Source organism: Typopeltis vanoorti, chromosome 5 (genome assembly GCF_054136105.1).
Source record: "Typopeltis vanoorti isolate ZY-2024b chromosome 5, IOZ_Tvanoo_1.0, whole genome shotgun sequence".
Taxonomy (NCBI): domain Eukaryota; kingdom Metazoa; phylum Arthropoda; class Arachnida; order Uropygi; family Thelyphonidae; genus Typopeltis; species Typopeltis vanoorti.
The window spans coordinates 51,970,542-51,997,120 of record NC_143553.1 but is presented as its reverse complement, the minus strand read 5'-3'; the positions used below and the strand labels follow the sequence as shown (position 1 = coordinate 51,997,120).

The following is a 26,579-nucleotide window of genomic DNA, read 5'->3' as shown; positions in this document are numbered from 1 at the left end:
GGATAATGCCCTTGGAATCATAGAAACAAATCAACATTGTCTTTATTTTTGACTTCTCCAAGCGACTTTTTTTTGGATGCCCTTTTTTTTGGTGGTCTTCACTCAGCACTCTGGCGCTTTGTTTCGGGCTCATACAAAACAAAACACCATGTTTCGTCACCAGTAATGATTGTTTCAAGAAAGTTTGAGTCCTTATGAGCAGTTTTAATGAGGTCCTTGCAGTGTTCAATTTGATACATTTTTTGATAGTCGGTCAACTTGTGGGGAACAAATCACAAATTCAATTTACAAAGACCCAAACTCTTGGTCAAAATGTCGTGCACAGTTGATTTTGGAATCCCAATTCATCTTCAATCAATCTCACAGACAATTTCAGGTTTTCTTTGATAAAATCACGCACTTTTTGGATGTTAACTTCGCTCAGTCCAGTTTTTAGATGGCCTGTCTTTTCGTCGTCCTCAAGTAAGTCACGATCACTTTGAAATCGCTTAAAGCACTCGTAAACTTGAGTACAGGATAAGCATTCATCACCGTATGCTTTTTGAAGCATTTGATGCATTTCGGTAAAACTTTTACCAAGTTTAACACAAAAGTCAATCGCAGCTCTCTGCTTGAAACTCATTTTCCGACCGTTCATCAAACACACAGTCATTCTTGGCACTATAACTCGGCTTCTAATGAAACAAATGTCATAAACAGTTGACATACCACTAATGAAGGTTGTCACTTTCAACAACAAAAAAGATACAAAAGGTGGCGCCACTAGTTTCTTCTATTTTCGGAAATTTTGGTTTCTTTTTGGACAGAGGGTGTACATAAAGAATGCAAGCTAACAGACAGTCATACTAAATGGTGCTAGTCAACAAGTACATAAAGCCAAGAAATAACATATCTTATAGACTGATGTAAAATGAGGTGTCAGATAATTACACCTGATATCAAAATTGGAAATGTTTCTAAATAAACATGGTAGAAGTCTCTGGGATTCCTTAACTAAACAGAATAACTTCTATAACAAATTTGGTATGAAAATTCAGCAATAAAAACACAAAGACTATGAAAATAGGCAGGAGCATTTTGGCTATTAGGCACAACAGAGATATTATGGAACAATTTTTAGTGAACATGGCTAATTAAATATGGAAATAGGCAAAAAGAATAAGCAAAGTTGGTATTATAGAAAGTCAAATGAATAAAGTTATGTGGAATACAAGAGAAATTAGCCAAAATACTATATCAGATGTATACACGACAACAGTGTTTAAACCAATTTTAACAGATTATCTGAGAGTTGGGTCAGAAATAAAAGAGATTAAAGATGGAGAATACAGATTTGAGAGCAGTGTCATATTAAAAATGAAGATATTAGAGAGGATCCTAATATATTCAGGAATGTGTGAGCAGAGCTAATCACAGATGGTATCGTCAATTAAATAAAATGGAAAAGAAAAGACAAGTAAAATAGGTTTTTGATGCAAGAATGCTAAGAAAAAAAGACCCAAAGAAAGATAAAAATCTAGGTGAACTGATTCAGTTAAAAGTACCTCAGTAGACCTAAATACAAGATCTACAAATATTGGTGTCCTGTCTGATAATATACTAAAAATCAATCTATCACTGTGTCGAAAAGGGCTGATTATGGACAGAAGAGTGTCCCAAAAAGCAAACAAGAATGCTATGCTATAAGGGTACTGGTTTAGCATAAATGTTAACATAACATAGTTTTTTTTTAATAAGTAAAATATTAATGAAAGTGATTCAAAGAGAGGAACTGCTGTTAGCAAATACTGCAAAATTATTAAAATTAAAAGAAATTATACTATAGTGTGTGTATACCATTTATAGAGTATTCAAACACTCTGGTATGCACACATTTAACTGGTGAGAACACCAGTTAAATGTTGTTAAGCACAAACGGTTATACTTTGAAATTGATATGGGGAACAATAAGCCTTATGGGTTGAATTGCATATTCTAATATGAAGTAAGAGGAGTGTTGGCCATAGCTGACAAGGAAATGAATTTTAGGGAACACTTGCTGAAAGCTACAAAGAATAGAAGCAAGAGAGTCAGTGATCAAACTATATCTAGACTACTATATGCTTAGATTACTGATTTGGTCACTTGTATGATGCCAAAGAAAACGGAAAAATTCCAAAAATGGACACCCACAATATCATATTGAAATATTAATCATGAAGACAGAGGAAATACATGATTACATATCTAATAATAACATAAAAGTATGTAATTTGAAACTTGGTAAATAATAAGAAGAATATTTCTGAGTATCAGTAGTCATGATATGACTGATACTTAAAAATCATGATGAGTGACTTGCAAGTAAATATAATGTAAATTAAATTAAGGGGATATTAGATCCCACATTGTTTTAAAACCGAATAAGAAACTCAAAGGTTGGAATCAGAGAGTTTCATGCCGAATATAGTATAAAAAACTATAACAGTATCGGCGAATAGTGTGAGCTAAATGCAAGTAGTCCTAGAACGTAGTAAAAACGTGGGCAACTCATTGCAAAGGTGGGGAAAGTTCTGATCACTATTCTTGATATTTTCCATAATGTAAAAACACATTTCCTAGGAAATGTATGCTGTTATTACATTATGGTGGGAGGTCACCACCCAGACCGGTTTCAGCCTTTTTTGAGGCTTCATCAGTGAGTAGCCCAAATTAATACCAAAGGGTATAGTGAAAAGAACTTATATACTCTGCTATACGAGTTGTCCAAAAAAGTGCACCCATTAAGTTACTTAAATATAAAGAGCCAACAGGCTTCATTTCGGTGATATAAACATTAATTAAATTAAGGGGATATTAGATCCCACATTGTTTTAAAACCAAATAAGAAACTCAAAGATTGGAATCAGAGAGAGTTTCATGCCGAATATAGTATAAAAAACTATAAAAGTATCGGCGAATACCAGCATGAGCTAAATGCACGTAGTCCTAGAACGTAGTACAAACACGGGCAACTCGTTGCAAAGGTTGGGAAAGTTCTGATCGCTATTCTTGATATTTTCCATAATGTAAAAACACATTTCCTAGGAAATGTATGCTGTTATTACATTATGGTGGGCCCAGACCGGTTTCAGCCTTTTTTGAGGCTTCATCAGTGAGTAGCTGTTATAGTTTATAGTTTTTTATACTATATTCGGCATGAAACTCTTTGATTCCAATCTTTGAGTTTCTTATTCGGTTTTAAAACAATGTGGGATCTAATATCCCCTTAATTTAATTAATGTTTATATTGCCGAAATGAAGCCTGTTGGCTCTTTATATTTAAGTAAATATAATGTAGTTTATTCATAAATTAGAGGAAAAGTAGTATGAGAATAAGAGGTCATCTCATAAAACTGTATAAAGGCAGAGTGAAAAAAAGGGAATACAATATTTTTTCATACAAAATGTTTTCCTTCATGCTTACACAGTGATCAGAATACATCATGAAAATTATGGAAACAACTACCTGTGTTGGGGTAAAATTTTAGTTTAATATAAACCAAAATAAACACTTGACATTTCACATTAAGGTCATCATCTGGAGTAGCTGTTATAGTTTATAGTTTTTTATACTATATTCAGCATGAAACTCTTTGATTCCAATCTTTGAGTTTCTTATTCGGTTTTAAAACAATGTGGGATCTAATATCCCCTTAATTTAATTAATGTTTATATTGCCGAAATGAAGCCTGTTGGCTCTTTATATTTAAGTAAATATAATGTAGTTTATTCATAAATTAGAGGAAAGGTAGTATGAGAATAAGAGGTCATCTCATAAAACTGTATAAAGGCAGAGTGAAAAAAAGGGAATACAATATTTTTTCATACAAAATGTTTTCCTTCATGCTTACACAGTGATCAGAATACATTATGAAAATTATGGAAACAACTACCTGTGTTGGGGTAAAATTTTAGTTTAATATAAACCAAAATAAACACTTGACATTTCACATTAAGGTCATCATCTGGAGTAGCTGTTATAGTTTATAGTTTTTTATACTATATTCGGCATGAAACTCTTTGATTCCAATCTTTGAGTTTCTTATTCGGTTTTAAAACAATGTGGGATCTAATATCCCCTTAATTTAATTAATGTTTATATTGCCGAAATGAAGCCTGTTGGCTCTTTATATTTAAGTAAATATAATGTAGTTTATTCATAAATTAGAGGAAAGGTAGTATGAGAATAAGAGGTCATCTCATAAAACTGTATAAAGGCAGAGTGAAAAAAAGGGAATACAATATTTTTTCATACAAAATGTTTTCCTTCATGCTTACACAGTGATCAGAATACATCATGAAAATTATGGAAACAACTACCTGTGTTGGGGTAAAATTTTAGTTTAATATAAACCAAAATAAACACTTGACATTTCACATTAAGGTCATCATCTGGAGTATACACACATATATATAAAAAAACAAGCTGCACTACAATCTACATAGCATGCTACTGACCAACAGTTACAATGATTGGCCTGACCTCTGGGAAAAAAAACAAACTTACTACATCAAAGCTGGAGTTCTATTATTGTTATTATTATCTATTAGGTTACAAAATTAAATTAAGCTGGAGAGCAACATAACATGTTTACAAAAAGGAAATAATTAATAAATAATAAATAAAAATAAAAAATTACTTATATAAGTTACAACTAACTGCTATGGATAGTGGCCGATAAAAACTAAAAAATTACTTAGTCCTAAAGTCAGGGTTTGCTGGAAACTAAGTGGGCTGAATGCCCACTTAGTTTCCAGCAAATTAGTGCCACCCTTTAGTGCCGCCCAAATTTTTGGGATTTTTATGCTACCATTATATTATTATTATTATTATTATGTGACACCTCCAGGGAGTCCAAAGACTCATCAAGGTAGGGCACCTACTCTACAGCTCATTCTGACCAGAACTAGACCAATGCCATCTACCGCCCACCACCACCACCACTAGTATTTCCGCAGACAATCACAAACATCCATGCCCATAATTCTAGTGGTAAGACTTATACGTTGGTTAGACATAACTGTTAATTAATTTACGGAATTAACAACGCATATAAAGTAAATTAATTAAAGATAACTTTAATGAATCACTTCTATATTTCGACAATGTCACATTGTCATCTTCAGGAACATAAAGATATGGTATGTGCACTACAGGAACTAACAAAGCAAATGAGGAAGAAATTAAGATACTAATTTTGTTCCTAAAGTCCTAATGGTGCCCTCTTGCGGGCTAATTTGGTAGTCTTGGCCGTTGGGCTGAAGTTCTCATAATGAAAGTCTCCCAAATTTGGGGCAGTTTCATGCACCCAAATTTGTTGAGGTTAGGAACGTTTTTTAGAGCTGCTGAAGATTCTTTGAATAATCTTTCGTATTTAAACTTGCTGCGATGGATTATTTTTGTCTTCTTCCAACGAATTTTATGGTGGGTATCTAAGGCATGGTCTGCCAGCCCAGAGCAGCTGTACTGGTGAAACCGGATGTAGTCTTGGTGTTCTGAAATCCTGATATTAGTTATTCAGCCTGTTTGGCCAAAGTAGGACAATTTGCAGCTGCAAGGGACCTGGTATACACCAGGTAGGTCTAGGGGAAGTGGTTGGTCTTTGGTAGAGCGGATAAGGGATGCCAACTTTTTATATGGTCTGTAACAGGAAGTAAGGTCATATTTCTTGAGGATATTAGTTATTTTTTCAGAGGTGCCCTGGATGTAGGGGATAGTGATAGACTTGGTGTAGTCTTTATTGTTGAGGGGGGGGAGGGGGGTTGTGGTTTTCAGGTTTTAGTATTTTTTGGATTTTTTTGGGGTTATAGCCATTGGCTAAGAAAGTGTTGAGGATGTGGTTTAGTTCCATAGTCAGGGCCTTGTCATCTGAGCAGATTAATTTTGCCCTGTTATATAGTGTTTTTATCACCCCATATTGTTGTGAGGGGGGGGGGGGATTGCTGGTGAATGTATCTGCCAGTGTGGGTGGGTTTTCTGTAAACAGAGAAAACCAAAGATCCATCAAGCTGGCGGGTGATTAAAGTGTCTAGGAAGGGGAGGGTGTTGTTTTCCTCTTTTTCTAAGGTGAACTGGACTCTGGGATGTTGGTTGTTTAAGTGTGTTAGGAAGGAGTGGAGTGAGTCTGAGCCATGTGGCCAAATAGCAAACACATCATCCACATAACGAAGCCAAATAGTGGGTTTTTGTGGGGCGGAGTTTAAGGCTTTTTCTTCAAATGTCTCCATAAAGAAATTGGCGAAGGGTGGGGAAAGTGGTGAACCCATGGCTGTCCCCTCTATCTGTTTGTAGAACTTTCCTTGCCAAACGAAATAGCCTGAGTTCATTGTGAACTGAAATAGGGCTGAGATATCGGGAGGAAACTTGGCTTGGATGAGCTCAAGGGTTTCTTTGAGTGGGACATTAGTGAATAGGGAGGAGACGTCAAAACTGACCATTATGTCAGTGTGTTGGAGTGTGAGGTTTTCTATACTGGCTTTAAAGTGGGCCGAGTTTTTTATGTGTGATGGTGTGTTGCCAGTGTAGTGTGTGAGCGTTTTGGCTAAATGTTTGGCTAATTTATATGTGGGGGAATCAATGCCATCCACTATAGGACGTAATGGCACATTTTGTTTATGTATTTTTGGGAGTCCATATAATCGGGGGGGTCTAGAGTTATAAGGTTTAAGCTTGTTGGTGACTTCCACAGGCCAAGAAGTGACTTTCTTAAGGAGTCTGTGGATAGTTCTAATCTGAGAGCTGGTCGGATTATATTCAATGGGGAGGTAAGTAGTACGGTCTCGTATTAAGGAATTTAGATTACCTTTGTAGTCTTTTTGATTGAGTACCACAGTGGCGCTTCCCTTATCAGCTTTGGTGATTACTATTTTTTTGTTGTTTTTTAATTCTTGTAGGGCTGTATATTTGTTTTTGGATAAGTTGGATTTTGGAGGTTTGGCTTTAGTGAGAACACCGACTACATCCAGTCTCACGTTGTTAGCGATATGGATAGGCAGGTTGCGAATTCCACGCTCTATTTGAATCATGATTTCTTCAGCAGGAATCCTTTTTGGAGCTAGGGCGAAATTGTGACCACGTGAAAGTGCGGTGAGTGCTTCAGGCTTTAAAACTGCCGACGAGAGGTTGACTACTGTGTTAAGTGGTGGCTGGGGTACAGAAGTAGAAGTCTTGGTCAGGTTTTCGTATTTTTTTACGTGCCGACTACGTATTTTTTCGAATTCCTTTCTTGCCGATGTGCATGATATGTCATGGAGTATCGACCATAGATCAAGGCCGAGTGTGTTAGAAAGCTCTTCCTCTAGCGCCCGTACGTTTTTATTTTCGTCGGCAAGGAGAACGCGCGTCGCGGTAATTTGTTCTCTTAACAGGGCGAAGCTAGTGCGGTTATAAATGCGTAGAGCTTTCCAGGAAGTGAAACGGTGCTTCAATTTGACACAGTTAGGGATCACTTTGTTATTCCAGCAGCGTTTTAGGAACGTCGGGCGATTTATTTGCCTCGATATCTTTAACCTCAATTTGCCGTATTGACGGGCCTTTCGTGCGATTGCATCTCCGTGGATGATCATGATTCTAGTGGTAAGACTTATACGTTGGTTAGACATAACTGGTAATTAATTTACGGAATTAACAACGCATATAAAGTAAATTAATTAAAGATAACTTTAATGAAACCCCCCTTCCCCCCTCAACAATAAAGACTACACCAAGTCTATCACTATCCCCTACATCCAGGGCACCTCTGAAAAAATAACTAATATCCTCAAGAAATATGACCTTACTTCCTGTTACAGACCATATAAAAAGTTGGCATCCCTTATCCGCCCTACCAAAGACCAACCACTTCCCCTAGACCTACCTGGTGTATACCAGGTCCCTTGCAGCTGCAAATTGTCCTACTTTGGCCAAACAGGCAGAATAACTAATATCAGGATTTCAGAACACCAAGACTACATCCGGTTTCACCAGTACAGCTGCTCTGGGCTGGCAGACCATGCCTTAGATACCCACCATAAAATTCGTTGGAAGAAGACAAAAATAATCCATCGCAGCAAGTTTAAATACGAAAGATTATTCAAAGAATCTTCAGCAGCTCTAAAAAACGTTCCTAACCTCAACAAATTTGGGTGCATGAAACTGCCCCAAATTTGGGAGACTTTCATTATGAGAACTTCAGCCCAACGGCCAAGACTACCAAATTAGCCCGCAAGAGGGCACCATTAGGACTTTAGGAACAAAATTAGTATCTTAATTTCTTCCTCATTTGCTTTGTTAGTTCCTGTAGTGCACATACCATATCTTTATGTTCCTGAAGATGACAATGTGACATTGTCGAAATATAGAAGTGATTCATTAAAGTTATCTTTAATTAATTTACTTTATATGCGTTGTTAATTCCGTAAATTAATTAACAGTTATCCATGCCCATAGTGGGATTTGAGCCCGCAGCTTTTTGGCTGGAGAGCAGATAAGCTAACCACTTGGCCAATCAGGTTAATTATTGTTAAGATTAGGGTGGTTAATCAAAATTTAACAGGCTTCTTTAAATTTCCATTCATACAGAATTAATTTCTGTGTGAATTTTTGTGAACCCATGTATATGATGGAAATAATGGTAATTTTTATCATTGAATCCTGTAATTCAATTCCTCTTTGAGGAAAAGTCTTCCTATCTTACAAACACTCACTTTTAACCAAGAAAATTACTAAGGTGGCAGGATATATCAAATGTCTTATGCTAATATATCATGTTTCTACTGATATCTAAACATGTTAAGGCCAGTATGCTGGTTAATCTCTTTTCCTTATACTTAAAATCACTTTCCCCACACAGGAATGCTCCGAATGTCATTCTTTAATCCCCCGACACCCCTACTTGCCAGAACTTTTTTTTTTTTTTTTTTGGCTAGCTTGGATAGCTTCTTTTTATACCCTACTTGTTCGTCATCTAAGATGACAAAAAGCTAAAGATGTCTTCCCTTCCCCTTATTCCAAGACATCTTACTAATCAGTTTCCTGAATATATTATAATCTCCTATCCCATAGTTCCAGAGAAATCCTTTTCTCTACAAAACTTCTAATGATGATTAGCCAAAAAAAATATTAAAAGATTGTGTTTTATCATAACATTTACTTATTGTGTAAAACTTATAAAAATAAATAATTGGACTTTACCAAACTTTCTTGAAGCTGAGCTAATATTCTCAACTGGCTGACATCTGGTAATATTTCATGTTCTGGTATAAGTGTTTCACCCATTAAGTTTTCTGTGAGAATCTTTGATTCTTTCATAGTTCGCTGCTGTACTTCTTCAGGAGATTCTTCGGTATCTGGTGCCTTTGGATTCCTTTTCATTTCTTGCAAATTTACCCAGTTAGGAAGGGATCTATGAATACATGAAATTATTCATCTATTACATTAATCATCAAATACTATAAATATTTATATAAATGCATATAAATATCAGCAAAACATAATTAAACATAATGAATAATAATAAAAAAAACGACATTTATTGTTGTAAAAACTGTTAAAAAATCATCAATGGCATATGCATATGCAAAAATAAACTCGAGTTACTCATCAGCTTAACAGATACATCACAACTCCACCCACATTCCAGTATTAAATGTTGATTACTGTGGCAAATGCTTTGAACAATAAAATCGTCTTATTGATTAACACATTTATGCTAACATAAGTAATGACAAGTAGCAGAAAATTAAAAGAAACATGCATACTTAATGTCATATTAATAGGAACAGCTAGGAATAGGTTAAAATATCTCTAAGGCTTCTGCAGTTTAAGTTCATGTCAAAGGATGTGCTACAATTAGCCACGTGGAAACAGTCAACAACTAATGTGCATTAAATCTGTCTGGTTTTGTTACTTGGGATGCTTCCTCAAAAAACCATAAATGAGGTAAGAAGCATCCCACAAGGAATGCAAAACCTGATAGTTAATAATTTTTTTTTTTTGTACACCTCTGATAGGGTAAAAGATTCAGATGAGGATTAGTTCTTCCATCTTATTCAAATGGAAAGACTGAGCTGTTTAGAATTACAGTTGAAGAAGAGTACGAGGGCAATGTAATATGTCTGTTAATTGCATGTATTCTTTGAGACAGTTCACCTGTTTTGCAGGAAAAAAATCTGAGTCTGTGGGGGAAAACACTGCCACTTCCAAATGAAACCAGCTAATCACTCTAAGCTGAAAAATGCCTATAAAGGTTCTTCACTTCACTAACCTAAAGAAAGAGAATAAATAAAAGAAACTAAAGAAAATTTTAACAACATAATGGGATTAAAGTAATTAAAGCAAGTGTAACTATGACAATTTTAATTCCTGCATCATTTTCAAGAGTACATATATACAATGTATTATGCACAAAAATAACTGGCTGACCTTTTATTTTATTTTCTTAATACCTCAATTATATATCTATTTTATGTTCATAAAATTGCAAATAAAAATTATATATATATATATATAAAATTATATATATAATAATACCAGTCTTCAAGAAGGGAGACCAGAGAGATTGCAGCAACTATCGTGGCATCTCTCTCTGCTCAGCCTGCCTGGGAAAGTACATGCTAGGTGCTTGGAAAGAAGGTGCACGAGCATAGTTGAGTCAAAGTTCCAGGAAGAACAGTGTGGCTTTCGTCCTGGTAGAAGCACAACTGACCAAATCTTCACTTTAAGGCAAGTCTTTCAGATATCTTGGGAATATGCCAAGACTGTCTACACATGTTTTGTGGACTTGGAGAAAGCATGTGACTGGGTTCTTTGGAATAAGCTTTAGCAAGTAGTACAGGAGTATGGGTGTTTGGGTGCCAAGGGTGTTTTCTGTCACCCCTCCTTTTCATAATATTTATTGGACTGGATTGATAGGCACAGCCGAGGCAGTGAGTGTGTCAGAATTGGAAGATGTAGCATCGGACATGTGCTTTTTGCAGATGACCTAGTTCTGCTTAGCTCTTCCACAGATGACCTCCAGCGGATCTGGATAGATTTGTAACTGTTTGTGCAGAAACCGGAATGAAGATCAGTGTGGCCAAAACTGAAACCTTTGTGGTCTCAAGACAACCATCCCAGTGCACTCTACATGTGAGCAGAGTCCCACTGAGGCAGGTGGAGAAGTTTAAATACCTTGGGTCCATATTCACGAGTGATGGAAAGTGGGATAAAGAGCTAGATACTCGGATTGGCTCAGCAAGCACAATATTTTGTGCAGCCATTCAGTAGTATTGAAGAGGAAGTTAAGCCAGAAGGCAAAGCTGGCTGTCTTCAATACAGTCATGTCCCCATCCTCACCTATGGTCATGAGAGTTGGTAATGACCGAAAGAATGCGGACATGAATCCAAGTGGCTGAAATGAGGTTCCTTCGAGGGGTTGCAGAGCTGACAAGACTCGGCAGAGTCAGAAGCTCTGCAATTTGGGAAACCTCAATACTCAACCATTGCTTCTCCGTGTTGAGAGATCACAGTTATGTTGGTACGGGCACCCAGTCAGAATGCCATAAGAGAGCCCCCCCCAGCAGGCCCTCTTTGTCAAGGGTGGGAGGCCACATGGAAGGCCAAGGACTCACTGGATAGACTATATCCAAAACCTAGGGTGGACATGTTTAGGAGTCCCATCAGAACACCTGAGCTTGGTGATGGAGGATCATGACCATTGGAAGTTCTTCTTGCAGCTGCTGCCCCCACAACCCAGTTAGGAAAGGTGGGCCTTGAAGATGAATGAATGAATCAATATATATATATATATATAAATCGAATGAAATAATCAGGCATAGTTATGGATTTCTAGATTATTATAATATTCTGTTTTGCAGTTACTGCCAACTGATTTGAGGTTTTGAAGTATAATTCACAACACCATAGAAACAAAGTAAATAAAAGATTTATTTAGCTGCTAACATTTTCCCTATTTTTCTATCATACTAGGAGTACAACCAGTTTGCCACTGTACACAAGGGCTGACTATCAGTTATTGGTGGATAGAATTTAAAATTTTAATCTAATCTTGGATAAAATGAAGTTATATGTCTCCTCGATTTTTTGTCAATTAATAAGCCATGCTTACTGACATGAAGAGTGTTTCAATGCTGCTGCTGCTGCCTTCAAGCATAGCCCCCCAGATATATTTCATTTATTTAAATTTAAAATTCATGATGGTTATTTAATATGGAACCATAAAAATCTGCCTGCCTTGGTAGCTCATCTGGTAAAACCTGTGGGTTTGAATTCTGCATAAGGCATGGATGTGTGTAAAAGTTGCTTGACAGACCTGTATAGAACAGAAGGAGAGGAAACAATTATAAGGTTACTGTTATTTTATTCTATCTCTTCCTTACTACTGAAATATTTTATTATAATATCATACTAAATGGTATGGCACAAAAAAAAAAAAAGAAAAAAAAAAGTAGTAAACTTCAATACCCTCTTCAGTACACGCACTATGAGATATGCCATTTAATGGCATACACATTAATAGAAGAGCACGTTTAGGTATATGGCATTACATTTAGTTGTAGCAATGGTGTTGATGTTGGAAGAAAAGACATTTATTGTTGAGCATTATTTTTGAAACTTAATACGGAGTTGGTAGAGCAAATAGTCCAAGCCTACAACATGTTTGCGAGCAGTTTGTTTGTCATTTCCATAAACATGCCCAAAGCAACAGCGTCATCATCATTGCCTTAATAGAGAGGTTCCGATGTACCGGGAGTGTTCTGCTACAATGCAAAGGCCATTCGAGGAGATATTAATTTATATCATTTATGTCATTTATTAACATAAATGATAATCATGGGCATGTGCTGGAGCAAGTGTTACAGTCTCTGAAATGCAGTCAACACTGAAAAATAGTAAAACTTGGAATACAGAGGTGGTCACTATAGAAAATGATTAAGGAGTTGGGTACCTTTCTGTATATCATTCAGGTGGGTCAGTGTTTAACAGTAATAGATTATGCTGCATGACGGGAATATTGTGCTAACCAATCTCTATGAAGATCTGTCCTTCCTGCATAAAGTTTGGTTTTCAGACAAAGTGCATTTCCATCTAAGCAGTATGTAAACAGGCGAACTTACAGGTTTCTTAGTTTCTCGAAACCTGAATTTGTCCAAGAGAAACCTCTTCACAGTGAGAGGGTCACCGTATGGTGTGCAGTTTCTGGCGATGGCATAATTGGGCAATACTTCACTGAAGAGGGTGGTGTAACCGTGACCTTGAATAGCGAATACTACATCAAGAAAGTGTTAGTTTCATTCGACCCAGGATTTGCATAGGATGTGTCATGCAATAAACATTCCATTTTGTGCACAGGTTTTCCAATAGGATGGAGTAACCTGTCACACAACACATAGTTCTAGAGTCTATTTATCAGAACACTCCCCCTGAAAGCTCATTTTGGAGTTCACAGAATTTTCATACTCTTCATGTTCTCCTGATCTCACATTGAAGGCAGGTAATTGGTATTCTACCATGACCTGCCTTCAAACCTTGATGAACTAAGGGATAAAATTGCATGATATATCCAGCAGATATCTCAACCCTTGTTCTCCAAGATGACAGAAAACCTTCACATGTGCCATGAAACCCATCTTAAAAGACAAGGTGCCAATTTAAAGCATGTAATCTACCCTTCTTAATGCTTTATTCGACCAAGATTCCACCGACAGGTGTGGATTTACATATCATCAGTGGTGAGCTATGGAAATTTTAACAAAGGCGTGCATCATCGAGCAAAAAAAAGCCGTATTACACACAAAAGCTTTTATTAATACAGCTTGTGTACAAATGCCAATCAAAAAAGTATGAGGGGACAATTAACCTGTAAAGGCTATCATTTTTAAACAAATATTTCATGATCTAAACATGAAATATTTGCACACAATCATCTGTGTTAATTTATCTTACATAAGAAAAACATTTTTTGACTATCAAAATATAATAAGAATAAAATCTTTTATAATTGCACATATGCAATAGTTCCCATTTTTTATAAACAAAATAAATTTGTTTTGTTTGCTATAGAAGTTTTTATGATAAACAATCTATAAATGATAAATAAATATTATCTAAACACAATATATTGAAATACATTATATTTCTCTTTTGTTTTTATACTTCAAATGATAATCAATGGTACCAATCAAGGGGCATTATTTTATAGTCCTGTTTATTTATATGTGGTGACCAAAAGTGAATTCTTATTTGTAAAATGGTAGTAACTATAATATTTTATTTAATAAAATCATTTTCGAGACGATGAGATGATTTTACATGAAAATAAAAAAAATCACTGTGCAGTGCACATTTACCCAGAAAAACACTCACTCCTTTACAGGTTAACATTTACAAACAATTATTTTGAAACAAGAATTCCAAATAATCTATACACTGCCGAATATACTAATTTTTGTTAGGTTATCATATGAGTTTGTCGCTTAATATATTTACATTTTTTTTTTTTTTTGAAAAAATAAAAAAGTAAACAAGAAGAACAAGGGGCTCTCAAATTTGAGAAAAATTTAACAAAGGACTCGCATGAGCCCCTTATAGCTCACCACTGCATATCATCATGTGTAAACATATACTTCTTTGTTAATAAACCCATTTACTCCATAACATATATTGTTGTAGTTATTCAGTATTGTATTTGTTTACTTAAATACACTCAAATTGCTTAAATTTTTGCACCATACTGCACATACTCCCATCTATATACTCATGATGAACAGACTTGATGGGGAAGTAAAAAGAAAGGTGTGTAAACTAGAACAACTAAAATGCAAGAAAGTCAGACTTCTGAATCAAGTTACATTTTTAAAAGAAGTAGGAACAATAATATAATTCTGAAGTTTCTACCCTTCAAAGAATGTTTCCATTCTAGAAGAGCTAAACAGATCTACTGAAAAGCATTATTGACCATGTTATGTGAGAGAATGCAATCCACACGGTATGCACTTAACCAAGTTGATTTGTCACGTCTTCACTTGCGCTATACTCTATCTCAGGGGTTGGGAACCTTTTTGAACCAAAGAGCCATTCCACCAAAAAAATTAATTAAAACAAAATTTTGGGAGCCGCAACTTCAATTCGATTTTTCCTGGTAACTCAAAGTTGCAGTTAATTTACAAACTTAGGTAAATTTGTTTTTAATTCAGTACTTCCAGATATCAAATACCACTTTTATTGAATATAAATTTTTTATATGTTCAATAAATAAAACAACATTAAGTTTGATTAAGTTTTTAATCACAAAACATTTATGTAAGTATAATATTGCAAAAAAAGTCAGAATTTGTATTGCAAAAAGAATTAGTCCGAACAAAAATACAATATTATGTATTTTAATAGATATTTGATTGTTTTAATTTAAAATTCACTAATGAGACTTTTGATTTTGCATCTTCTCAGCCAATTTACTTAAATCTGGATTGTATGTTGTGCACTTTAATAGTAATTCAGCTTTCAAACTTTCATCAGTCAATTTGTTCCTATACTTATTTTTAATGTAATTCATTGAAGAGAAAAATTGTTTTCAATTGTACGTTAAACCGAAAAGAGTCAAAACCCCAAAAGCAAGTCACCTGGCATTTGAATAATTAGTTGGGAAAGAATACCAACATTTAAATATAATTTCCTGTGGTGTTTCTTCCATAGTTTCCTCATTTTCTTCAATTTGTGCTACTATTTCCTGAAGTTTTTGTACCCAGATGCTTTTATTCTCAATTTCCAGAAGCTCCATTTGTAGTTCTGCAATTGAGATTCTGGGAAAAGCTTCAATATCTATTAATTTTAAATTGCAAATTAAAGGATGTAATATACATTCCATCATCTCCTGATTTTTTAAAATCCTGAAATCTGCTTGTAAATGATTCTAAAATTACAGTAATCATTTCAGCGAATATTTTGCAATAAACTTTTTCTTGTTAAAGATACCAAGCTATTTTAAATATAAACCTGGTTTTAATCCATTTCCCAAGTAAGCAAACAGACAAGTAAGTCAAGTTTGCACCTGCAAGTAATGCAAGTCTGGGTGACCTGCACGTAGTGCAAGTCTTAGGCAACTCGTGGTAAAGGTAGAATAAGTCTGATCACTATTCTTAGTATTTACCCTTAACGCAAAGCGTTATTATTATTATTATTATCTCAGGCAACTCCAAGCAGTCGACAGACTCATCGAGGGAGGCCCTAACATCATGTCAAGAGCAACTATTCGATATTCACACAGTATCTATCATACTCGCCTTGAACTCATTCACGGTCATAGCACCCACAATAAACTCTGGCAGCTTATTCCACTCATTCACCACTCTCCAAGTAAAAAAAACCTAGTTCTAACACCCCTGCTAACCACACTCTTGCCCAGCTTCCATGTATGGCCGCCTAGTCCTCCCATCACCAATCCTATTCTCAAAAATATCTTCTGGATTAATCATATAGAAGCCCTTCAGTAATTTGAATGTCTCAATCATATCACCCCTTTTCCACCTGTCAACCAATTTTTGCAACCCACAAATCTTCAACCTGTTCTCATAAGGTTCATTCCACAGACCTGCTATCATCTTGGCCACTTGTCTCTGGATCCTCTCCACCTCCTCCCCATCAAGAAGAAACCCTGGTGCCCATATCTGGGCACCAGGGTTTCTTCTTGATGGGGAGGAGGTGGAGTTTATGGGGTCTTATCAAGGCTCGGTATAGAGAAACAATAACTTGTTTGTCTCTGCTAGTTCAAGTATTTTTCAGCAACCAAGTGATTGGATGAGCTGTTTTGGCCACTTTTGCAATGTGTCCCCTCACTCCCAAATCCCTGGCCTCATCATCTCCTGGAGTATGGTTCCACCAATGTGATATACTGCTGCTAATTTTTTCACTTCAAAATGCATAACCTTACACTTTGCCACATTAAATTGACATCCATTTTCCCTAGCCCAGTCCTCCAAATAATCCAAATCATCCTGCAAAATTTTGACATCCTGTGCACTCACAATTGCTCAACCCAACTTTGCTTCATCAGCAAACAAGTGAACACTCCCTCTCAGATCCTTTCCTATATCATTAATGAACAAATTGAAAAGTAGTGGTCCAAGAACAGAACCCTGCGGCACACCACTAGTCACAAGCCGTCTTTTGGACTCCACTCCTGAATAAACCACTCACTCGTATCTCTCCATCAACCACCCTCCTATCTATCTCACCAACCCTATATTCATCCCCATCTGCTCCAGTTTACTGATTAGAGTAACATATGGTATCCTGTCAAAGGCCTTGGCAAGGTCCAGTAGAATCACTGTAAACCCATTACCCATATCCAGTTCAGCCGTCACTGTGTTATAAAATGTGAGAAAGTTACTGAGGCATGATCTACCCCTTCACAAAACCATGTTGTCCCCCATACAGTATCCCATTTTCATCTATCCAGTCCTGTATTCTTCTCTTGACTAATTTCTTCAAGACCTTGACAACGATTCCTGATATGCTAATCGGTCGGTAATTTACAACAGCAGTCTTGGAACCTCCTTTATGCAGTGGAACTATTTTCCCCTCTTTCCATCCCCTCGGGACTAACCCAGACCCAAGACTCAAATTAAACAAAATGGTCAAGGGTACTGACAATTCTTTAGCCGCTTCATGTACGACACGAGCTGGTATACCATCCAATCCCACAGATGTATTGACATTGAGGTTTTGCAATAGACTACTCACCTCCACTTCATTCACCACAATTCCCGTATAATCTATTGGTTCATTCATTTCTGCAATGTCACCACCTTTCTTGCAAAGTGCTCGCTCAGTAATTCAACTATATCAGCTGATTTAGTTACCTCCCTACCATCAGCATTTTTTAAAATCATTCTGCCATATACATTTTTTCTTTTACTTGCAACATATCGAAAAAACTGTTCTCTTTTCTCTTTAGCCTGCATGGATTAAAGGATTCTCTTTAGCCTGCATGGCCAATGTTCTTTCATAATCCTTTTTTGCTTTTCTTACCACACTAGTTACCCTTCTGGCCTGCGCTTTATACCATTCATGTGCCTGAATGATATAATCACGTAATCACAAGAAAGATATTTATTTAACCAAATATTTCGGTCTGGAAATAGCAGACCATCGTCGGTGGTATTACAAGAACAGTTTAAAAAAAAAATATACAAGCTAGAATACTAACAATAGATCGTTGAAATTAGAACATGCCGCGTGATGTTATATCACTAAGTATGAAACGAAATATTTTGAAGTAGAAACATGATTGAATTTGCTATAAAAAAAAAAAAAAAAAAAAAAAAAAAAAAAAAAAAAAAAATTAATGAGTAATCTTGATTAGGCTTTCCCAGATTTTTGATATAGATATGCAGTCATTACGATTCAGGTTGGGATGATGGAGCAAGGCCTCCACGCTTTCCGTGAACAAACGTTCGAACCTATAACGGGATCTATGTAAGAGGCGAGTTTTGGACCAAAGGATGCTGTGGTCAGTTTCAATCCCGTGTTGAGCCAAACCAGACTTTTCAGGTTTATTGTGAAGAATGGATGATTGATGTTCTTGGATTCTTTTTTCAAGAGAACGTCCAGTCTGTCCAAAGTAAGAGAGATCACAGTTGCAAGGAATTTGATAAACTCCAGGAAGAGATAAAGTTGAGCGTTTGTCTTTAGGAGAAGGAAAATGAGAAGACAATTTGTTAATAGGAGAATACGTAGCTGTTAAATCATATTTCTTCAAAATTCTTGCGATAGGTTCTGAAATACCGGAGATATAAGGAATAGGTACTCGACGTATTGAATCTTTGTTGTTTTGTGGAGGATTATAAGATGTAAGAAGACGTTGAATACTTTTTTCAGAAAAGCCATTGAGTTTCATGTGTTGCTGGATAGTAGAAAGTTCTTTCTGTAGATAATCAAAAGTAGAACAATTAGTTTTGGCTCTTTTGATGAGACATTTTATAATTCCTGTTTTTTGACATGGATGATGGGCTGATTCTTTCAGAATATAACGACCTGTGAATGTTGGTTTCCTGTATACTGTAGTTGTAAGAATATTTGAAGATGATCGGATGAGGAGAACGTCTAAAAAAGATAACTGGTTGTTTTCTTCTAATTCCATAGTAAACTTTATGCGATGATGTAAGGAATTAATACTGTTTAAAAAGGAAGATAAAGTGTTTTTACTGTGAGGCCAAATAGCAAATATGTCATCTATATATCTTTGCTATTTGGCCTCACAGTAAAAACACTTTATCTTCCTTTTTAAACAGTATTAATTCCTTACATCATCGCATAAAGTTTACTATGGAATTAGAAGAAAACAACCAGTTATCTTTTTTAGACGTTCTCCTCATCCGATCATCTTCAAATATTCTTACAACTACAGTATACAGGAAACCAACATTCACAGGTCGTTATATTCTGAAAGAATCAGCCCATCATCCATGTCAAAAAACAGGAATTATAAAATGTCTCATCAAAAGAGCCAAAACTAATTGTTCTACTTTTGATTATCTACAGAAAGAACTTTCTACTATCCAGCAACACATGAAACTCAATGGCTTTTCTGAAAAAAGTATTCAACGTCTTCTTACATCTTATAATCCTCCACAAAACAACAAAGATTCAATACGTCGAGTACCTATTCCTTATATCTCCGGTATTTCAGAACCTATCGCAAGAATTTTGAAGAAATATGATTTAACAGCTACGTATTCTCCTATTAACAAATTGTCTTCTCATTTTCCTTCTCCTAAAGACAAACGCTCAACTTTATCTCTTCCTGGAGTTTATCAAATTCCTTGCAACTGTGATCTCTCTTACTTTGGACAGACTGGACGTTCTCTTGAAAAAAGAATCCAAGAACATCAATCATCCATTCTTCACAATAAACCTGAAAAGTCTGGTTTGGCTCAACACGGGATTGAAACTGACCACAGCATCCTTTGGTCCAAAACTCGCCTCTTACATAGATCCCGTTATAGGTTCGAACGTTTGTTCAAGGAAAGCGTGGAGGCCTTGCTCCATCATCCCAACCTGAATCGTAATGACTGCATATCTATATCAAAAATCTGGGAAAGCCTAATCAAGATTACTCATTAATTTTTTTTTTTTTTTTTTTTTTTTTTTTTTTTTTTTTTTATAGCAAATTCAATCATGTTTCTACTTCAAAATATTTCGTTTCATACTTAGTGATATAACATCACGCGGCATGTTCTAATTTCAACGATCTATTGTTAGTATTCTAGCTTGTATATTTTTTTTTTAAACTGTTCTTGTAATACCACCGACGATGGTCTGCTATTTCCAGACCGAAATATTTGGTTAAATAAATATCTTTCTTGTGATTACGTGATTATATCATTCAGTCTTATGTCGCAAGTATCCTTAAAACAACAAATTCTTATCCTTCATGTGCCTGCAGGTCACCTTTCTCCTTAAATTCCCTCCACAGTTGTTTCTTTTTTTGCAGTTCAAGCTTAATGGTGATATTCATCCATTTAACCCCTGCTTGATTTATTATTTGGACTCTAGGTATACAGTCAGCCATTGCTTCATGCAAACACTTCTTTACCACCTCCCATGCATTATCAACTTCTAGTTGCAGTTGTACATGCCATGGCACTGAACCAATCAATCTCCTAAGCTTGTCATACTTACCAGCCTGATAATTCCACATGTACCCCGTCTTAATTGTAAAATCCACACCTTTAGCCACCTCCCAAGTCAAGACCTTATGATCACTCTCACCAATTGGTGGCAATGTGGTCATATTCGTTACAGTCAAATTCTCAGATGCAATTACCAGGTCAAGCACTCTCTGACCCCTAGTATTTTCCATTACATGCTGTCGCAGATAGTTATCCCTTAATAACCTCATAAAATCCAATTCCTTCCTCCCTTGTGTCCTCTCCTCCTTCCAATCAATGTTACCATAGTTGAAATCTCTCATAATAATTACCCTCCTTCCACTCATTTCTTCTATTTGCTTATGCATACTATCTCCACCATCTATTCCATCACCTTGTCTATAGCAGCACCCAACTGTATATTTAGTTCTGCTAATTTCAATCTCACACAAAATAGCCTCAAATGTGCTCTTTTCTCTATCCTGCAGTTCCACTTCTATTCTTCTTGGCTGTAGCTCATCAGATATCATCAATAACACTCCACCCCCCATTTTATTCTCTCTGTCACTCCTGAACACACCATACCCCTCACATTCAATTCCACTAGCTGTGTCAACTTCTGTCAGCCATGTTTCACTAATGCCAATAACCTGTGGTCTGGAAGTGCCAACCAAGGCCAAAAATTCTTCCCTCTTGTTCCCAATACTTCTGGCATTTGTATACATGAATTGAAGAAGCCGATTTGTCCCATCCCTATTTTGATGCCTTATACTAACTATCCCATTCTGATTCATGGTCTTTCCTACTCGCTTGGGCATATTACACACATTCAACACACTCTACTGTCTCCTTAAAATCTGCAAATCTACCCCTCCCCTTAATAACTCTAGTTTCCCTAGTTCTGTAACTTCACTTCCACCACATTCGACAACACCTTTTCAAGTCTCCACACACCAAATCCATTCAGATGTAATCCATCCATTATATAAATCTTTTCACCCATCAAACTCATTCCACAAATTCCACACAACTCATCAAACATAATTCATGCATAATGTCATTAGCAATTATGGTCCTCCTTCTATACTCTTCACTGTCATGCTGTGGCAACAGACTCACCATCCTAACTCTCTCACTCTTTCCTTTTGCTACCTCAAGCAATTCCTTCACATCCTCACTCATAGTCTTTTTATTTCCTTTCAAATCATTTGTACCCACTACCACTATCAATTCCTTCACCCGCTGTTTTTGCATCCTAATTGACTCGCTTACATTCTTTACGGTCGCACTGGGTTGGTACGATTTTGTTAAACTCTCAACTAACACACCTCTTACTAGGGAATCTCCATACAAATACATGCTCTTTCATTATGTTTACACTCACTATCATACCCTTATTTTTCTATCATACTTTTGGCAATTATTAGTCGGTACGCTTGTTAAAGATTTTACAGCGCTTTGCTCACTAGCGTCACCCTGTAAAAGGAAGTTGTGAGGAAGGGTCACTACCTAGACTGATCTGGGTATTCACCCTTCCCATAATGCATAGCATTATACATGTCTATAATGATATGTGCTTTGCATGATGGGATACTAAGGCAAGCGATGTGAAGTCATTAGCCTCTATCTATGAGTTGCTCAGTTCTGAAGTTACTTCAGGCACAAACTTCATTTGCTTACACTTGGATAAAGAATTAAACCAAGAATATAATTTCTTGGCATCTTTATATAGTAATTGTTCTGTTGATGCTGTCTACAAAGAACTATTATACAATATTTTCTTCACAACCTCCACAAAATTACATCATATATTACATCAGAAATTGACTATGAATTTAACCATTATGAAATGAACTAAATATGGAACAAAAAATGCAGAAATTACAAAAAAATACAAAACGTACAGATTCAACTATCAACAGAAATTTGATTTTGATATGGAAATGGATGATGGGGAGGAGCGACTGACTGTAAGCAAGCAAGAGGTGCATGGGGAGTTGAGCAAACTAGATGTTAATAAGGCTGTGGGGCTTGATAATATATCACCACGTATTCTGAAGGAATGTGACAGGGAGTTGATGAAGGTCATGACATATTTTTTTAATATGAGTCTTGCACACATATTAAAACACACACGCATATGGATCAAGTTCCTAAAGAGTGGAAGGAGGGCAAGATTGTGCCACTTCATAAAGGAGGTGATAGAACTCAAGCATCAAACCATAGGCCTATCTGTGTGTCAGGTGTTGTGATTAAGTTGTTGGAAAAGCTTGTGAGAACTAGGATCCAGAATTGGGTTGACAACAATGGTATTATCTTTGATGGACAGCATGGATTTGAAAAAAGGGAGGTCATGTTTTAGTAATCTACTTACTTATTACAATAAGGTGACTGCTTCCTTGAACAGAGGAGAAGGATACACAATAATATACTTAGATTTCACAAAGGCTTTTGATAGATTACCGCATGATAAGTTCATAGTCAAACTAGAGTGGATTGGGATGGATATTAGATTACTGCATTGGAATGGAGACTGGCTATCTGATAGGTATCAAGTTGTGTATGGGGGAGCAATATCAAGGAAAAGGAAAGCCATTAGTGGTGCGCCTCAGGGGTCTGTTTTAGGACCATTACTGCTTAATTTGTATATTAATGATATTGGTGAAGATTTGGATGGAGATATTCAGTTGTTTGCAGATGATGCAAAGTTGGGACGAACCATGAAGAGTAGAGAAGATGTTGTGGCCTTACAAGAAGACTTGAATAAACTAAGCGATTGGGCATGGGAATGGGGATGTGAGTTCAATGTTGCAAAATGCAAGGTTTTAAAATTTGGAAAACAAAGATGGGATGCAGAATTTATGCTTGGTGAGGATATTTTGTCGGAGGTGGAGGAAATAAGAGATCTGGGGATGACAGTGGATAAGGATCTGAAATTTAGGGGACACATAGCCAAAATTGTGAAGCCAACACAAAGGCTTCTGGGAATGATGAGGAGGACACTGACTTGTTGAAGTAGGGAGATTCTTGTTCCATTGTATAAGGCTTTGATTAGGCCACACATGGACTATTGTGCCCAGATTTGGTCACCTGGTTTTCAGAAGGATAAAGATATGTTGGAAAGGGTCCAGAGGTGACTGACTAAGGTAGTTTCTAACCTATGGAATGTCGAGTATGAGAAAAGATTGAGAAGATGCAATTTGCAGAGTCTGCTGGACAGGAGGAAGAGGGGATATGATAGAGACCTGAAAGTTAGTAAGGGGTTGTTATAGGATCAATGCTGGAGAGGTACAGAAAATAGTGAGAGATCAGGTGAGAACCAGAGGTCATCCCTGGAAACTGTATAAAGAGGGCATGAGTAGGGGAGTGAGAAGCAGGTTTTTTTCATGCAGAGTTGTGAATGATTAGAATGCCTTGCCTGAGAGTGTGGTGTCAGTTGAGAATTTGAGTGTGTTTAAAGCATGGTATAATGAGCTGTGTGCATAATAAAAGGATCCACCAGATGAGTCTTTGACTCCATGGGATCTTGGGTAATAATAATAATAATAAATCTGCTACTGAAATGAGAATAAAACACAAGAAATTCAGAAATGCATGCAAAATATACATGCATTTCTGAATGCCACAGGTGAAATAATTATAACAATTAATCATTAAAATCCAGTGACCAAATCTGTGCACAGATTTGGTCACCTGGGTTTCTGAGGGATCAGGAGGTGGTGGAGAGTATTCAGAGACAAGTGAACAAGCTGGTGACAGGTCTGTGGAATACTCCCTATGAGGATAGGTTGAAAGTACGTGTGGGTTACAAAGTTTAGCTGATAGGTGGAAAAGAGGGGATATGATAGAAACTTATAAGATATTAAAGAAGTTTTATAAAATTGATGTAAAGGAAATTTTTAAATAGATAACTAGGAGTCATCCATAGAAGTTTAATGTAAGAGCGTGGTTAGTAAGGGTTTGTGGGCTAGAATTTTTTACATGGATAGTAGTGAATGAGCAGAATGGATTGCCAGAACCAGTTATGAGTGCCCTGACAATGAATGGGTTTAAGGAAAGGTATTATTATTATTATATGGCATCTCCATGGAGTCCAAAGACTCATCATGGGAGACTCAATCTACCGACACAATCTATTATACCTCTCCTTGAACCCATTAACAGACAAAGCACTCACAAATGACTCTGGCAACCCATTCCACTTATTCACAACTGTCCAAGAAAAAAATCTAGTCCTCACACTCCTACTAACTACACTTTGTTCAACTTCCACGGATGATCCCTTGCTCTGGTCCCTCTAGCCAAGTGCTGAAACACTTCCCCTGCATTTATTCTATAAAACCCTTTAAGCAACTGAAATGTTTCTATCATAGCCCCTCTTTTTCTCCTATCAACCAACTTCTGCAATCCACATACCTTCAATCGATCCTCATAGAGAACATTTCCACAGGCCACTCACCATCTTGGTCAGTCACCTCTGAATCTTCTCCACAGCTTCCTCATCCCCAAGAATTCCAAGGAGCCAGATTTGAGGACAGTAATCCAGATGTAGGCGTATCAAAGCCTTATAAAGAGGAATGACAATTTCCTTATCTCTACTTGTTAATATGTTCTTCAATAGCCAAGTAATCTTATGGGCTACCTTGGCAACCTCAGCAATATGTTCTCTAAACTTTATCTTTCTGTCTACCACCACCCCTAAATCTCTAGCTTCATCTATTTCCTGGAGTACAGTGCCATCAATATGATAAACGACTTGTAATCTATTTATTCCAAAGTGCATAACTTTACATTTCTCGACATTAAACTGACACCCATTAACTTTTGTCCATACTGACAGCCTATTTAAATCAGTCTGCAAGCTCTCCACATTGCCTTGATTAACTATTACTGTACCTAATTTTGCATCATCAACAAACAACTGAATATTTCCTATATCATTTATGTACAAATTAAACAGCAATGGTCCCAGCACTGAACCTTGTGGCACCACTAGTCACCCGTTTTTGCCTCAATTCTGCCTCTCCATATACCACTTTTTGATATTTGTCCAGCAGCCACCCTGCTATCCACTTAACCAGTGTCATATCTATCCCTATTTCTTCTAATTTGTGTAACAGAGTTCCATGTGGTATTCTGTCAAATGATTTTGCAAAATCCAGAAAAATCATTGTATAGCCATTTCCTTTATCCAACTCAGCTGTTACTCTATTATAAAAAGTTAGTAATTTACTAAGGCATGACTGACCCTTCACAAAGCCATGTTGACCCTCATACAGTATCATATTTTTGTCTACCCATTCTTGAATTCTCTTTTTTACCAATATTTCTAGTACTTTTACCACCATGCCTGAGGTACTGATGGGTCTATAATTTGTTACTGCACTTAGAACCTCCCTTATGCAAGAGAATTATTTTATTCTATTTTCACTCCCTTGGAACTCTACCAGAGATCAGACTTAAATTAAAGAGTCTAGTCAGCAGCATTGTCAATTCTCTTGCACATTCTTGCAAGACCTGAGCTGATATTGCATCTAATCCCACAGCTGTATTTACATTGAGAACATTGAGATTCTGCAATATTCTAGGAATCTCCAATTCATCCCCCTCTGTTCTCAAATTAGTGTCTGTCACATAGGTTAAAGCAGTAACCTCACTAGGATGATATATCTTTGCAAAGTGGTCACTCAGTAACTCAACTATTTTATCCACTTCTATCTCCTCACGACCACCATCACTCATTAAGTTTAATCTTCCATAGCCATTATTCGTCTTACTTTGGCCTGCTTGGCTAAATTCTTCTGATAATCTGATTTTGCCTTCCTTGCCATGATGGTCACCTTTTCTTGCCTGAGCCCTATACTGTTCACTGTATGATAGGTTTTGTGTATATAAAAGTTAATGTGGGTTTCTCATAATGAGTTCTCTGA

At 36.4% G+C, this 26,579-nt stretch overlaps 1 protein-coding gene across 1 annotated transcript in view; it reads right to left on the bottom strand.

Annotated features, from left to right (window-relative positions):
• Sec8 (exocyst complex component secretory 8) overlaps positions 1-26,579 on the bottom strand; it is a 519,950-nt gene that overhangs the window by 154,926 nt on the left and 338,445 nt on the right. Inside the window, exon 20 of the mRNA XM_090392988.1 lies at positions 9,194-9,404. Within this exon, the coding sequence (XP_090249114.1) occupies positions 9,194-9,404 (211 nt within the window). The remainder of the gene's footprint in view (positions 1-9,193; positions 9,405-26,579) is intronic.